This window comes from Harpia harpyja, chromosome 14, assembly GCF_026419915.1.
Source record: "Harpia harpyja isolate bHarHar1 chromosome 14, bHarHar1 primary haplotype, whole genome shotgun sequence".
In the NCBI taxonomy this organism is placed as follows: domain Eukaryota; kingdom Metazoa; phylum Chordata; class Aves; order Accipitriformes; family Accipitridae; genus Harpia; species Harpia harpyja.
The window spans coordinates 27,534,511-27,551,197 of record NC_068953.1 but is presented as its reverse complement, the minus strand read 5'-3'; the positions used below and the strand labels follow the sequence as shown (position 1 = coordinate 27,551,197).

The 16,687-nt window shown below is 42.2% G+C and overlaps 2 protein-coding genes across 6 annotated transcripts in view; both read right to left on the bottom strand.

Annotated features, from left to right (window-relative positions):
* CEP152 (centrosomal protein 152) overlaps positions 1-315 on the bottom strand; it is a 33,955-nt gene extending 33,640 nt beyond the window's left edge. For both annotated transcript variants that reach the window (XM_052808454.1, XM_052808455.1), the window contains exon 1: positions 208-315. The gene's annotated coding sequence lies outside the window, so the exon portion shown is untranslated. The remainder of the gene's footprint in view (positions 1-207) is intronic.
* Positions 316-3,129: 2,814 nt separating this feature from the next.
* SHC4 (SHC adaptor protein 4) overlaps positions 3,130-16,687 on the bottom strand; it is a 34,368-nt gene continuing 20,810 nt past the window's right edge. For 3 of the 4 annotated variants that reach the window (XM_052808365.1, XM_052808367.1, XM_052808368.1), the window contains exons 6-12: positions 13,458-13,509; positions 11,985-12,111; positions 9,829-10,006; positions 8,396-8,456; positions 6,832-7,011; positions 5,133-5,386; positions 3,130-4,372 (exon numbers count right to left, since the gene is read on the bottom strand). In XM_052808365.1, coding sequence (XP_052664325.1) covers positions 4,217-4,372; positions 5,133-5,386; positions 6,832-7,011; positions 8,396-8,456; positions 9,829-10,006; positions 11,985-12,111; positions 13,458-13,509 — 1,008 coding nt within the window. In that variant the 3' untranslated portion in view covers positions 3,130-4,216. The remainder of the gene's footprint in view (positions 4,373-5,132; positions 5,387-6,831; positions 7,012-8,395; positions 8,457-9,828; positions 10,007-11,984; positions 12,112-13,457; positions 13,510-16,687) is intronic. The other variant, XM_052808366.1, reaches the window with a different exon arrangement.

The following is a 16,687-nucleotide window of genomic DNA, read 5'->3' as shown; positions in this document are numbered from 1 at the left end:
CCGCCTCAGCCCCCTCAGGGCCGCGGCGCGGGGCTGGGAGCTGGCGAGGACGATTACTGCCGTTTTCCACGGCACGGGAAGCACCTCCCGCCGGGGCCTCTTTGGCCGGCTTCGCCCCGGCCTCTGCCGGGCAGGAGGAGGAGGAGGAGGAGGAGGAGGAGGAGGAGGAGGAGGAGGCAGAGCGCGGTCCCGAGCACCGAGACTCACCTGAGCCGCCGGGCGCCGCGGCTGCCCGCCTCGCCCCGGCACGACAAAGGCGCGTCCACCGCGCTTCCGCGTGACAACCGAACCCTGCGCCCGCCGCTCTGACTGACAGCCGCGGGCGCCAACCGGCAGCCGTAGCATCGCCTCGCCGCGCAGGAAGGCGGGAGGGCGGGACGCGCTCGCCCCGCCCCCGTCGCGGTCGGCTGCACTGCAAACCCGCCTCCGCTGACTGTTTGAAAGCAGGCGCGCATGGCCGCGGGAACATGCCTGGCTAGCTGATTGGCTAAGAGGTCGACCAATGGCTGCGGCCGTTTTGCGGCGGGGCGGGGTCTCCGCGTGACGTTACGGGTGCGCGCCAGGGCCGGCGAGGGGAGGTGTTCGGCGGAGGCGCCATCTCGCAGCGAGACGTGGCCGTTGCCTGGCAACGCGCGATGGCGTTATCGGAGAGATGCCCTCGTGAGGTCACAGCCCGACGGGATGACGTCATGACGAAAGCTGACTGGATGGCACGTGCATCTCTCAGTTCGGAGCAGCAGCGTGGATGGGCGGGGGGGACTGTCACGAATTACTGCCCCTCACCTCACAGAGGAGCTGCCCCTGAGGGAGCTGCCTGCAGCCTGTCCTCTTGCACAGGAGGAAACCCTTCGGGGAGACTCGGCCTTGGCCCGGTGAAGCCTCACGGGAGTGCAGGAGTAGCGAGGCCGCACACAGGCAGCCTTCCCCAGGCAGCCTTCCTCAGGGCATCCTGTGCTAAAGGAGCCGCTCTGCTTCGAGACCTTGCTTTAATCTGTTTAAAAAATTAAAAGTTTCTCTGAGCGAACAAACTTCTTACATAGAATTGCCTGTAGCAAGCATTCGGGGAAAGAAAAAAAAAAGGTTTAAAGGTTTTTCGAACAATGAGTGTTTGTTCAGAGATGAGGAAGATACGTAACAGCTCCATCTGGTGACACTTGCCCTCAGCACCAATAATGGTGCCTGCCTGCCCTAGCCCCAGAAAATGGAAGCTGTGGTAGGAGGAAGGCATTTGGGTCATTTGTTACAACATTTTTATTGATGGAAGCAAACAGATGTGTGTGTTAATGTGTTTCAGTGAAATTTATAGGCGTTTTGAAAAAGAATGAACATGCTATGCCTTGTAAATATGACATCATAGGCAAAATTAGCTATTTTTCCCAGGGGTTTCTAGTAACCATTAGAACAGAGATTAACCAGTTCTCCTCGGCATTTTCACAGGCCTGAAACAATTTAAAAAAAAAAAAAAAGTCTAAATGTGCCTGACAATTCATACTAACTTTCTCAAGAACAGTATTTTGGAAAACTTTCCAAAATCCAAGTAATTTTTTTTTTTCTTTTTTAGCATAGTTACTTCTTCTAAGACTTCTGCACAGGAGCTGATAGTTTACTTTACATGAGGTGGCTGGTCCACGGAGGCTAAAAGCAGCATTAATAACTAAGTGAAGGCACATAAATGTTAGAAACCAAAAACTGAGTTCCTAGTTCTGGCTCCAGAAGAGTGAATGTAATTTATTCTAGGAAAATGTCTGTCGTCTGTAATGTATGGATGTGTTGTGTTTGAATTGTATCTGTAATTAGTTGGATTCTTTGTTTTCTCTCACATCAAGAGATTTTGAGATACTTGTTTATTGCACTAGTACCCAATTATCTCCCTTTGCTTTTTTCCTTCACAGTTTTGCTTCAGAGATATACAAAAGATGCAGGAGCAACAAAATAAAGATTCTGTTTTTTCTTCTGTTTAAGTTAGTGATATTCAAAGAGGGAGACTTAGACTGCATCATACTGTGGTCCAATCATCACACACTGGCTCTGGATGTTTTTATGCATTAGTAAAGTGAAAACTGGTGAAGTGAAAAAAGTCTCCAAGTCGGCATCTTGACTGGCAAAGTCATACAACTTTGATCTCATACTATCACAATTCCAAACACTATTATTCTAGTCCCAAGTAACTTCAATTTGTACTAAAAATAGAGATAAGAGTTCTGCGCATTTTCCTTCTATGACCTGTCATAAAACTCAGCTTTGATACAAAAATCAAAACTGCCCTATGCAGGTCTTTCCCCTTGACATGCCACAGAAGTAGCTATTTTTGCTTCATTGTTTGCTCAGTAAAGTCACGTCAAGCACATTATGATGTTTGGCAAGACGTGAGAATAGATAGGATGCTATGCAGGGATTTAATATTCCAGTTACAGTTTCTTGCCAGCTATCCTTGCAGTGGCACAAAGCTTGAGCATGAACTCTTGCTGGGGGCCTTCTTCACAGGGGAAAACCTTGCATAGGATCAAACAGGCCTAAGCTTGAGCTTCTAGTCTGAAGGCTTGAGGTACCAATAATGCCATACTATTAGCAAGGAAACCAACTGCTAATGTTTTAAAGCTTCTCACTGCTTCAGTATAGGTAATTGAGTATTTTAATCATGATATTATCAAGGAATGAAATCTATTTTATGCCTATTAGCTGAGGATAAGATTAAAGATGGTTTTTAGTCAGCTCTAAGTGTGGCTCTTTACATCATATTTTCCCCTCCAAGGAAGCTTATGTCTTCAATAATTTTATGTGTATATGACGCCTCTTGTTTTCTAGAGGAAAGAGCTCTTACTACAGTGTCCCATTTAACACGAACACAGGCAAAAGAACAGAATGTATTTTTTTTATAGTCGAGTCTTCCAGCAATTGCTGAACTCCACAACAATTGTCTGCCTAATGGAACAGAGCCGGTGGGCTGGGAGACAGAGAGAATGTCCCTGCTCATGCCAGAAGACATTGCTTATCTTAAAGGGACAACTTTCTCAGGCCATCACCCGGACTACCAGTTCATTCCCCAAATCCCCCCTGCCTTCTTCAGTTACTTATTAAATCACTGTTTCTTCATCAAGAAACCCAAGAAATCACTGTTCACTCTGAATATAGGATTGTTCATATTTAGAGTATTTATTGTGGCAAAACAATTCATAGGTTTCCTTTAAAAGACTTTTTTCCATGTTAAGGAACAAATGGACTCTACGTGAAGAAAGGGAAAACCGTATCTTGTTTTGGAAAGAACACTGAATAAGGGCACATGCAAAGTTCAAAGTCTTTTAAATAGTCTTCTCTCAAAATGTATCATTAGTTTTGTTCAGCTTCTCTAGTTTGTAAACAACTATGTAATCGATGAAAATATATTTAGCCTACCTTTAAAAAGAGATGTCTCCAGTAATAATTGGTAATAATAGTAAAATCATATGCAAGACAAAAATATTAGGATCTAGCATGCTTGTCCTTTAACAAGTTCTATTCCAAAATTATATTACATATATTAATTTCAACTTTGTAAATGTTGCATAATCTCAAATCTTTGAGTAGTCAGACAGTGATAAAAAATTACTAAGAAACTGGACCACCTTTCTGTATTGTGAATGCTATTCATTTCAAACATTACTTGCTAGTAAAGTGCTGTTACAAGCAAAACAAAATTGTTAGTGTCTATCGAAAGCAGATGACATTTTAGTAATATTCAAATTCTATTTGTTTTGGCAAATAGTTAAAAGCTTAGACATGTTTGTTTAACCACCCAAAACGAATTCAGTATAAACAATATTAGTTTCCAATAATTCTATGCTAAAAGGCACATACTAATGTTCCAGCAGTTCATTCAAGTGAGCTTTTGCATGTAAAGGTTTAATTGTGCTTTTAAATAGTTACTGATTCAGTATGACCTTGAAAGTGACATTTGTGCATGTCTAAAATACTGCCTCACAAATGAATCTCACACTCTGAAGGTGTAATTTTGTTAAGATTAAGATTATATATATCTATGTAACTATGCTTGTTGATCTCTATAGATCTACATAGATATACACATATACATATATTCATACGTACACACACAAAAGGGTATCTTCTGGAACAGCAGCAGAAAGTGCAGTCTATACTTTTTTGAATTGCCTTCATAATAGACAGTTCTCAGTACAGTTTTCAGATATAAATTGTCTTGGGATTTGTGAGATCCAAGGGATTATTTGTGATACTGCATGTGTCCAACATTACTCTCCTTCCTTACAGGCTGCTTCAAGCTCACTTCACTTCCAGAAGAGATGATTGGCAAATTATTTTCCATGTGATACTGAATAAGATGACCCACACTATCAAATATACGGTCTTTGGTTCTCACCTAATGAAAGAAGCAAAAGAATATATTGATGGTTAGATTGTGCTTATAACTGGTTGGATGTGAGCCCAGCACATTGAAGTCAAAAGGCATTTAAGCCACTGAACTCTCTGGAGCAGGGTCATTAGGCTGTAGACAGCAATTCAGACCTATCCTTTGACCTGCCTTTAGACGACATGAAAAGCAGAGGACCAAGTTAAAGAGACTGTATGTAGAACTGGGCTGATTCTGCTACGGGGAATGAAACAACTTTTTTTTTTTCCACCACAGAAAAGAGATTTTTTTCCCCTAAATCCCACTGAGAATTGCTTTTCTGATTTACTCTCTCCCCTGAGAGACGTCACTCAGGAGTGCTCTCCTAGCCCTAAGCAGAAGCAAGTAGAATTGAAGTGACAACAAACCAGCTCTACCTTTGCTGTATCCAGAAGTGTGTTACTAATCAAATTCATTATTTAATGTTAGAGTTATTTTTCTAGCAACATAATAATGACTCAAAGGATGTATTAAGTGTATACACTAATTATCAGCGCCTGGACTAACAACAATATTTAAGTACCTCACTTCTTTGTAGCCTTTGTACCTTTCCATGGTACTTTGGTGCTTACAAGTTCTTGAATTGAACTTTCAAACCTACTGGAGTCACTGGCTAAATTTAAATTAACCTGGATGGAATCAGATCAGTTCTACTTCCTGGAGTGCACCCATGCATTTTGACTGAAATATCTGAGCAGCCCTGAAATTTCAGTATATGAAATGTTTATACCTTGCCCTCAGGATCCACCAAGAGCAGATGCTTTGCTTGCCCTCCCTGAAGTCCACTGAGGACATACTGACCAGGTGACGTTGTGCTCTCTCGCACCAGAAAATCCCCATCGTTGACTAAGAGGCTCTCTGCTGCTTTCCTGTTTAATTTGCCATGGTAACAATCTTCATTCTTTAGCTGTTGCTTTATTTGTGGCAGAACACAGAGACCAGCTGTGTTGCTTGTGGCACTCTGCTGAACAGTTTCCGGTAACTCTAAAATTAAAAGAAAGGGAATGTATGGGACACTTCACCTAGAACTTCATCCTAAAAGGATGTGAGACAATATTTTTTATAGCTTTTAAAAAATTCAAATGGTTCAGTCTTGAAGCTGTGATCAAACCAACCTTACAGACTGTAATAATATGCACACATGAATGCTCCCAACCCTCCAGTGCATTAGGTAAAATTATCACACCATCTCCTCCCATACCTTAGATGGGAAAACCTTGGGTCACTAGGCAACAGAGATTGGAAACAGGAATTTTTCTGATGCTTTACTGTTTTGGGTTTGTATTTCTTTGGTTGTATTAAAAAGTCAAATCTTGCCTGTAAAAACAAGATTTTTTTTTTAGCCACTTTTTTTTTTTTTTAAGATCTAGTTCTTCCTTCTTCCTTAACAAGCTCTGAAGAGATTGTCATGGATCATTGGGAGAATCATGTTGAGTGGCTCCAGCTATGTGCGGGAATGTAAGACAACACGGCCAACGGAGCCAGAAGGGAAGGATTACAGCATGATGCATTGGTTGTGAAAAAATGAACAATTACTGAATGTACTAACAAAACTGGGTGGTTTGGGATATAGCCAGGCAGACTGCAAATGATTCACAGGCAGGATTTTTCTAACAAAAATAAGAGGATACCACTTCTTCAATGGAATTGTGCAACCCAAGGCTCCTCAGGATATAGCCAGTTCCTTTTTAGAGCATAATACAGCCCCAGGCTGGAAATGTCTCAATGGTCACAGACTTCCTATACTGTAGTTCTGTCCAGTCCTTTGCCCACTTTCTTGTGTGGAGCCAGCTCTGACAGAGAAAACAGTCAGTGGGAAACCATAAAAGGCAAAGTTAATAAATAAAGTATTTTCAATAAGGAGGACAATCACTAGCAACTATATAGTCATTTAAAGGATATCCACCACTTTGAGTCTGTAAATCAAGACTTAATTTGACATATATTTAATAGATACTACTGATCAAATAGTTTGATTTAGAAGTTATTAGATGACATTCAATGGTCACTTATGCAAGAATTGAGAAAAGATGGTCATAACGATCCCACTATGACCTTGCATGCTACTGCCTGTGAAGCAAAGGCATCTGAGGCCACTTCCACCTTAGAGTGGTTAAGATCTTGAGCATATAGGAGAACCCTCTTCCTTGAGGTATGGTGCAGTCCCAAACTTTCACATCATCTTAAAGACTGTCAATCAGCTACAGAAGATAAAAGGTTACTCTGCTTGCTTACCATCACTACTTTTACTCTTTAATCCCCTTTGTCTTGAATTTAACAAGCAAAAAAACCAACCAGGATGGCTTTCTTCCCCCCCCGTCTTTTCTATATTTCTTATGGGGAAACCAAAATCTTTCTCCATGTACACAGATGACAAGATCCCCTCTTTTCAAAGCTTAGAAAAATATGGTATTGCAATGGGAACCTACTGGCCTGACGCAGAAGGGTCCCATGGATCTGTGCTGTTGCTGTACCACGGGCTGTACAGACTGCAGACTGCACGGTCTGTGTGTTGATGTAACACGGATCATCAAAAAGATCTGTTTTGTAGGCAGGCTTCAATAATGTTGCCTCTTTTTTTGTCTTCTGTGATCTTTCACCACAATTACCTGCAATTAGTATATAGTATGCACAGATTTCCTTCTTTTTTTTTTTTTTCTAACCTCAAGTTAAAATAACTGTAAAAGCTGAAACAAGAACATTGTTGTTCTTATATATCCCACTAAAGTCATACAGAAGGAAAATAAAAATTGGCAGATAAACTCGTTTTTCCTTATGGCTAGAAGGCACAAGGTACACCACCCAAAATGAGTTAGACTAAAGTTTTCAAAAATGTTCCACACTGGTTCAGTTCTGCTTCAATGTCAGCAGTAAACCCCCCACTGATTGAAAAGAAATTAATACATATGACTTTACAGAGATACAAGCCATATACATTCTTTGTTGCAAAACCCTTTCCTTCCCCTCTGCACCACAAAAAAAGCTTGTGGGAAGCTGAACAATTCTCTCTCTTGCTATTCTGGTGGAGCAGGGAAGATGGAGGAGGTTGGCGCTTTGTGGCTCTGCCTTGAGAGCCAAAGCCACATCTGTCAGGTTAAGATTGAAGCCTAGGAACAGGCTAACAGAATATCCCCTGCAGGGTATGAAAATAATAGCACTTCAGCTAGCCAAATAGCATGCATATTTTTGCTCTTTAGCAAACGTTTTATTCATAGATCTATTCATTCATTCTTTTATTTGTTCACCCTCTCTTTGTAGAAACCATTTGATTCTCTTTTCCTTAAATCAGAAATAACACAAGAAACTGAACTATCGCCTGCAGACAGTGTAATAGATCACGTTAGAGCGTGCAGGTGGGAATTCAAAAAGGACCTCATTGTGCAGTGAAAGAGATGAGCTGGGGAAATGTGCTCAGGGCATCAGCTGTGGCAAGGGAAGTCCAGAAAGGGATGGAGGCTGGTGATCTCCTGGGGTCCCAGAGAGCAGGTTTTGCTAAAGGTAAATTGATCTCGGGCACAAAGCCACCCAAGGCAGGGGAAGGGCACAGTCACACTGAGAAGCCAGTGATGCTGGAACCAAGGGCACAGGCTCTGTTGGAACAACCGCCTGATGCTGATAGTTTGTGTCTCATCGAGCATTTGTAGGGGGAAGGGGTATTTTCAGAGACTGATAAGCAATGAAGTATCTTCCTTTTTCAAAGGGTATGTAAGGAAATAAAACAACAGAGAGTATTAAAGAGAATAAAAAAAACAGAGCTACTGTACAGTATCATGACAAGTAAAACAAGTAAGTCTGCCAGCAGACATGAAGATAGATTAGTGGCCTTTAGAAAAGCTGTAAAGCTTTTTTGTCTGCCCTTCATCTAGGGAACTAGAAATGACCCACTAAGTAGAACACTTTTCACCATTGTATGGAAAGCCAAGGGACAGCTCTTCCAATCAGCCTGCCTTGGTTAATTCTGCATATGCATGAGAAGGAAAAGAGAGTACATACCCACAGTTTTGTTTTCTTCTGGACAATTTTCATATATATTGATGAATGTTGGGCTGCCTGTCTGCAGAAAAATTGTAAAAACAGTCACATAAAGTAGTCCCTTAGAAATCTCAGGTAACTTTAAAATATCCATGCACCAGTTAATTGGGATACAGGTAACTAAATGTATCTTCTTCACCAAAAAATTCCTATCTCCTCAAATAGTATTTCATGCTGATACTCTTCTTTTTACAGGGCATCATGTCTGGACATACTCCAACCTCACAGAGGCCATTAACTGCCCAGTTATGTATCTAAGGTTTAGTATATACAGTGTAACTCCTAAGTAATAAAGTTCAGGTTTTCTAATAAATGTTCCTTGCAATAAAAACAAGAAGAAATAACTACAGGCATCATGGTTTGAAAGTGAAATGGTCACCAAGTTGTCTGAGCAGCACTAGAAGGTCATCAGAACTGAAAGGAAAAACAAAAAGTAACACCCCACAGAAGAAAGGAATTTGCATTTACATGCTGCAGGGTAACTCCTTGCAACAAGTCTGACAAGCTTCAAACGCGAACTCAGGATATAGTCAAACACCTTTTTAGAGAACTGTTGGGGAGGCAGAGACCAGCAGGCCCACAGCCGAGACGTAGAGTATGCTTGAGCCTAACAAAGCAAAAAATGGATGGAGCAGTAGCACAGGAATCTGGGAGCAGTTGCCACCAGACACAAGTAACGCTTGGGAGCAGCAACTTTTTAGACAGCACCAACTGCATTCCAGCGGGCACATCTGAGTGCGCTCCCTCTGAGCAAAGCGGTGGTGCCTGCTTCCCTGAGTGGGGAAATGCTGGTGTTTCCAAGAACTCACACAGCAGGCTTTGAAGTCTGTGCAGCCAGTCTGAACCCGGCTGGTTTTACTCCCTGACTGATAGGGTTTTATTCCCCACTATCCCAGACAAGAGCCACAGATATATGCATCTTTTGCTGCTGTGGCTGATTTAACAGAGCCTCTTGAAACACTCCAAAGGTGATTAATGTTGTATACACATTGCAATCAGTTAATGTTGTATGTATAGGCTGTAGAGCATAATGGACAGGATGAAATATTTATCAGATCACGGAATCAGGAGCCAGGAGGTCCCAGATTTTGCAGATGTTCTCTCAGACAAGCCATTTAAATCTGTATCTATTTTCTGCTCACAGCTAACGAGTGAACAAGGGAATATTACTTGGTCTCCTAAAAGTACTCTAAGGACAAACCAGTTAATATTCAGAAAGTGCTTTGGGATTCAATTATGTACTAAGCATCATTAAATCTAGCCTAAAAAACCCTTTCCCAGGATAATCAGGACCTGGTTCTGATGTTAATGCCATGCTTTACACCACACTAACACTTTATTATTCATTCCCATAATAGGCAGCGAATAGTTATCCCAGAAGATGATGTACTTACCAAGCAATACTGCTTTTTGCACTGTATAAGACAGTTAGCCCTTTGGTCTGTTTGCACTTTCATTCGCATGTCTAACACTCCACCAGTGGGAGGCTCTTTCCCTGGAATTTCATTGTAATATTCATGATCCTCCCTCTCCTGTGAATTCCCAGCTGATCCATTAGCATTTGCTGCCTCGCTGAAAAAATACGGAAAAAAAAAAAAGCAACTGATGTCATCAACTGCTTTCTAGTGTAGGCAAACATCCCCAGTGTTTGGGCATCGCACAATACACAGGTTAGCCATATGGAGGCTGTAAAGGGCTTTGGGTCTGAACTTTCAGAGCTGTTTATTTTTCCAGTTACTTCTTCATGAATTAAAAATGGAGTCATCACAGTTTGGGGTGCAGGGAGGTACAATCATTTTCTTAGCACTGGGCAGCCCAGATCCCTTTTCTTTGACTTGAAAATATAAGAGCCACCTACTGAAACTTTGACAGAAGAGTGCCAATGCGTCGTTCATTAAGGTGTCCAAAATGTAGACCATAAAACTAATTCCCCTGGCTTCTTGTCTCAACTGTATAAAGCTAGAGGTTGCCGCAGCGGGGACAGATACTTACAAGAGACAATTAAAACCTCATGGCATTTAGTTAGACAACCCTGCAACTGTTTTAGAAAATCAAATATTGCTACCAAAAAAAAATAGTTTTCCTGAGTGGAATGTACCCTGATTTTAATAACCACAATCAATATAACTGTTCTGTTTCAGCTTGAAGAAAACACTGAATTACACAGAGGAGAGCGCCCAATGTTTTTCTTGAGATAAACCAGAATGATGATAGTTTAAATGTACAGCTGATACACTGCAAAACAACTAGGTGCTTCCCGTACTGTCTCCAGTCCGGAAATAAAAAGCTCATCTCAAATCTTACTTCTCTGATTAACAAGAAAATAATTGGATAAAAGGCCTTGAGCAGGAAAGAGATAAAGTTCAAGTAGTTGATTATGTGATATGCACTGCAAGTATTTGATTATGTGATTCATAGTAGTTTGGAAGTGAGTGACTCATTCACACAGCAATATCCGACTTCTCTGCCTAAGGACCGTTCTCCGAGGCTGGCTGTGGGTTAGGCTTAAGGAGGGAATCTAATGAGCCTCTTCCATTTCTCCTTGCTCTGATTTACTTGTGGCATAACCTAGCAGAGTTTCATAGGAAAGGCTCTTCCTCTGGTTATTGTCCCCAGGGAAAACAGACCAGTATTAACAGTGGAATGGCAAGAACCATTATATACGATGAAATAAATATAAAGTGGAGCTGGGGCTGCTGTTATGTAATAAAACCAGTTCTGTTGCATTGCATCAGGCACCATACCAGTGACACCATCTGCACAGCGGCTCCCAGTGCTCAGAACACACTTCAGCAGCATTACGGCTTTACCTATTCATGGGAGGTAGCAAGCAATCAAATTAAGCGTTACAGTAAAGAAAAGACTGAGAAAAATAGGCATGGCTAACCTGTGAGGGGAGCCATAAATTAGAGCAAGAATTGTGTCCCCAGTGCAATGGAAAAAGGGTAATTGAAGTGGGGAACTGCAGTCCAGAAATTAATCTAGGCCCTATATTTTGAGCAACGAGCAGAGGACAGGGCTTCATACTTTAAAATGCCAAGTGGTGGCTGTGTTTATTTCAGTACACGAGGCTGATGTAAGTCACGCCAGGTGGAATCTGAGGCCGCTGCCAGGACATGAGCAGAACAGTAGAAAGGTAAATTACAATAGCTTTTTTCCCCACCACACACTTTCCACAGCTGCAGCAAGCTTAAACTTGGCATGGGTCAGGACTGAGCTCAGTGCATGTGTGTGCGTGTGCAGTATTTAGAGAGCTGAACTTACTTGGGCAGAGTAATTTGAACATTTGTTCAACTTACTTGCATGACTTAAGGCTGGTTTAGCTAAGGAACAGTACAGCTAAATTCTGCGTTATGCACCTGTACAAATGTCACAGAAATCAATGGAGTTTACTGGAATAAGCTCATTTTAGTCTACTGTACTCTGTACATGCAGCATATATCACAATTAGCATATGTCCAGGAAACATATCCAAAGCATCTTATTTATGGATCATTCTTTGGAGTGTATTTTCCTGAAAAGTACTAAAGAGAAGGAAACCAGTGCTGACCTTTCATTAGACGTAACCAGGCCAGATGGGTTCTTCAGGTACTGTTTGAACCGAAGCTCAAAAGCCTGCCCTATGGTGTTTATCACCTCCTGCGCCATCCCATTGGGACATTCCAGTATGTGGCATGCTGCAAAGAGAACACCTTTAATTAAGTAAATACACTGTATAACAGAAAATAGAGACACAAGCTATATTGCTTACAGCAGAAAAGCTGGGCATGAAATTACGCACCTAGATAGCTTTAGGACATTATACAGACTGAGATTTTTGATGTGTTAAGGAAACTGCTCTAGGTATCTTTTAATCATAGTAGCAACTTGTACCTCAATAAAAGAAACTCTCCATTTATGCTTCCTGCATGGAGTGCTCCTGTATCTCCTTTTCTCTCCCTGCCTGGCAGTAAGCAGAAGCAGGGGAGAGAACCAGCCCTGCCAGTGTGCAGTTCTCCTGTGAAACAGCATGAAAACACAAGCTCAGGTGCTCTGGCAGCCTGGGGCAGGGCTCCCTCCGGGCAAGACCATGCTCCTGCCACCAGTCCTTGTTCTCACGCACAACCTCAGGAAACTCACTCCAGTGGAGAGTGCCCTGTGCCCAGGACCAGCTCTCCCCTCTGCAAAGCCACCATGAGAGAGCACTCAGGGATGGTGCTGGGCCAGCTGCCAGCCCTGCCTGCAGGCTGCCAGGCTACAGGAGTTCTGCACATCCCAGGATCAATACTAGGACTTACTGGTGAACTCACAGGATGCCCTAAGTCAGTCAAAATAGCAGTGATGGAGCTACAGGGAGGTGACAGGCCACACTAGAAGGCTCCAGCCAGCTTCTCCAGAAGACATCCTGATCTTCTGAGCCATCCACAGCACCTTTAGAGGCAGCTCTCCTGTGAGCTGTCACTACCAACTTCATAGCCGTCGGCAGTGTTGCTCTGAGAACTGTCTGGCATGAAAGAAGCAGCCAAAGCCAGTCTTTCTTGTACTGCAGGCAAATAATGAGAGCGATGGAAAAGGATTTTATCCCCTGGGTTAGCCTCCAGAGGGGAGGAGGTCTCATACAGCTGATTATATACCCCACTCTGCCTTCCAGCAACACACCCAGCAGTCTGGGTTAGATGAGAAGGCTCATTCACTACCCTTCCCTCAGCTGGAAGTTGTCCCAGAGCAGGGCAGCTGCCTACCTGGCCAGGCTCTGCCCTTCCTCCCCAGGCCAGGCCAGCTTGGGAAGGCTCCTACCCCTGCATGGAGCCAGAACCTAGTACAGCTTTAGTCTCACCTGCAGATTCTCACTTTGGTGCACAAAGAATATGACATTTAAAGCCACAGCCTGCATACCATCACCCATATCAATACAGGGAAGTCAGAAATTGTACAGAATATCGAGCTGTTCAGTAGCTTTTTAATTTTAAAACTCAAACAATTCCTTGGTACAGATAAAGCAATCATATAAACATGTATAACAATCTGAAAATTGTTTCCATACCTCTCTGATTAACAGGATCTTTTGCTACATATGCGACATAGTCTGTTGTATCCTATAGGAAAGAAGGCAACAGATATCTTTAAAGTTATCATTATGAACAACCCTACCACCACAGCAAAGCAACTGAGTATGGAGAGATATATTTTTAGCTTTAAAAAGTGTGCTTCTTTCAGAGAAAACAACTGCGGGTACTAGGAAAGTGGGCTACAGGAAAGATCAGTGACACACTGGTAGCTTTCGACACCGTAATCATCCCGGAATCTTTTTCTTGTAATAAATGCACTAGACCATTTGGCATTCTTTGAGTCTTCAATAAACCATGTATTCAGTTCCAAAGTCTGCAACAGGAGTAGAAACACAACTGGTGCCTCATCAGCAGGCAATGCTGCTCTCTGCTGCTGCTCCCACGAAGCTCGAAGCCTCTCCTGTGTAATGTGTTAGGGCTGCATGACTGGCAGTCACAGCTTTTAGCTGGGATAGTCCTTATCAATATCAGTGGAAGATAAAATAGTGCTAATATACTGCAAAGGACAAGTTAGAATATTTCCGATTTGTAGCATGAAGATTGAGTTTTGAAGGCATCTCAGAGAAAAGTTGATCTTTAAAATACTGCAGAATACAATAGGTATCTGATCTCAGTTGCTGCTGCCTGATTTTAGTCTGGCTACGATCAGGTTAAATTACTCTGGATCTCAAGGCTGCTGCTGAGATCAGACAACCTCAGTATAATCAGTTGTCTGTTTCAGATTCTTTTTCCAGCCAACATTGAAATAATCCTCACTTTTTCTAGTCAAACTGAAAAGGGAACTGGAATAGAAAAATTAACATTTCTAGTCATACTGCAAAAGCAGAGAGTCACTTGATAATTCACTGTTATAGTAAAAATGGTGAGGTAATGAATAACATTCTTTTAATTATTAAAGATGCATTTTGTTATTTTGGATCTTTAAGGCGGGATGGGGAAAATGCAATTCACAGCCTAAAGGCATGGCTCTCTTGAGGGAAGATGCAATCAGCTGGCAGGAAACAAGGCCCCCATTTGCAATATGCACAAGAACAATCATTTAATAATTCACAATGAATGACATGAGAGGCAGGTCTTAGGGCCAGCAGAACTTGTCCTAGATAATTTTTTAAAAATCTCCAACATTAATATCATTAAAACAAAGCAAGCTAAATATTTCTTATGCATTTAGTGAACTCAATTTCCTTCCTTTTCCTTTCAGGTTTTTCTTAAAAGAAGTCCATAAATATTTTAGGATAAATAAATCAGATCTAGAGAGCAACTAGAAACAAAAGTAACTGGAGCAGTACACGCTATTTTTATATCTTTGTAATGCTTATGTACATGCATGGATGACTTTGCTTTAAAATAAAGCCAGAATAGGCTTTATTCTCAGGCAGAATTTGCTACTCCTTAACAGTGCAGAGCAACACTGAACTGCACTTAGACCACGAATGTGGGGGCAGGTGGAGAGACATGTCCTGCGGAAACTATGTCCCATTTTAAATGTAAAGAGAATTTTGGAGAAATTACCTGAACAAGCCGCCAAAATTGCCCATTATGTCAAGTGCCACTAGATTTATAGTTACCACCACTGAGCAAGACCTCCATTTGACATATTCTCCCAGTAGGAAAAGTGTCACCAGCTGCACCACCAAGCCCATTTCCTGCAGCACATCTGTGTGCAAGCACATCTCTAGGTGGTCCCGCCATTAACCACTGACCAAACCCAGCCCTGTGTAGCCTGTGAGATCTGATGGGATCACTGTAGAAGACCAATCCAGGATAAGCATATAAAAAAAAACTTTAAAAAGGTAAACAAGCCCTGGAGAATTATTCATCCAGCCCACTGAAAAGAGGTCTGAAAACACATCCCTCAATTTTCCAACCTTGAAATGTTACATAAAGACAAAGTAGACAGCCAGCATCTAGGACACAGTACATACCTCAAAAACAAGTCAGCTTAAGGACATATTTAAATTGTTTAACTATCAAGAAAACTGGAATTTGGAAATGAAGCACTGTGATGCTGAGCACAACAGCGTGCTAGCACTTGGAGCTACCTGGAAATCCATATCAGGAAGGGTCTGCAAAGCCCAAGGACTGTACTGTACAGTGTTGTGTATTAAGACAGCACAGGCATCTAAAGGTGAAATTTGAACTTCTTAGAATCTCAAAATGCCTTAAACTTCAAATGGGATCTTTAAGGATGTAGTACTTCGGCACCAGGCCTGTACTGTACCTCCCTTCTGGGTGCAGGACTGACAGCACAGACCCTGCACATGTGCTCCCTCCCCACTTCCCAGCCCAGCTCCAGTTCTCGGGCAGCTTGGGCAGGATTTGAGCAGAGCAGAGCAGCTGGGCTCCTTACATCACCCACATGGCCCTCCAGAGAAGATCCATCAGCCACACAGGCCAGTTCCCAGCTATTTTCCCTTGCCTGCTCCTAAATCCAAAGAGGCAGATCTGTCATCTTCCAGTCAAAGCTAGATCTGGCTTCTACCCCAGTGTTACCAAGAGCATGACCCACAGCCTTCTCTTTTCCTTGTTTCACAACAGAGGAACGGGGAGACATTTAAAAAAATTGAAGGGCAGAAAATTCAAAACTGATTAAAAAAATACTGTTTCCATACCACATGGAGTGTGAAATTCAGAATGCTGGCAGGGCTGGGCTAGCTTAGGTTTGAAGAGGGAATAGGGCACGTTTATGGATGACAAATTCCCTGCTTATAAACATTGCAGTAAAGAGTTTGGAAGAGGATAGAAAACCTCGTTCTTGAAAACATCAATCACTATGATACTAGGAGAAAAACCCATATCTGCAGGAAGAAGGTTATGTCACATCTGTCTCACAGAAGCTGTTTGACTGAAAATTAGTCTAAAAATTTAGAGGTGCCAGTCCTGACCACTTTTGTGACAGGTATTGGATTACAGGGACCACAGAAGTGATGCAATTCCTATGTTCATGTGTTCTTCTTTTTAGATCCCCAAGTCTGAGGGCTTTTGAATGATCTGAGGCTCACTGATGGGCAACAGGGAAGTTAACTATATGTATCTATCAAAGATCCACTGAGTCTCTGTACCACATCTCCTTTCCAGTCTCCGTTCCTCACTTTTCTTGTATTACTGGTCATGATCCAGAAGTGCAGTGTACTCTGTTAATGCTTGTGGATAGGAAGGGATGAAGCAAAGTACTTGCAGGTACTTATATTCTCATAATAATTTC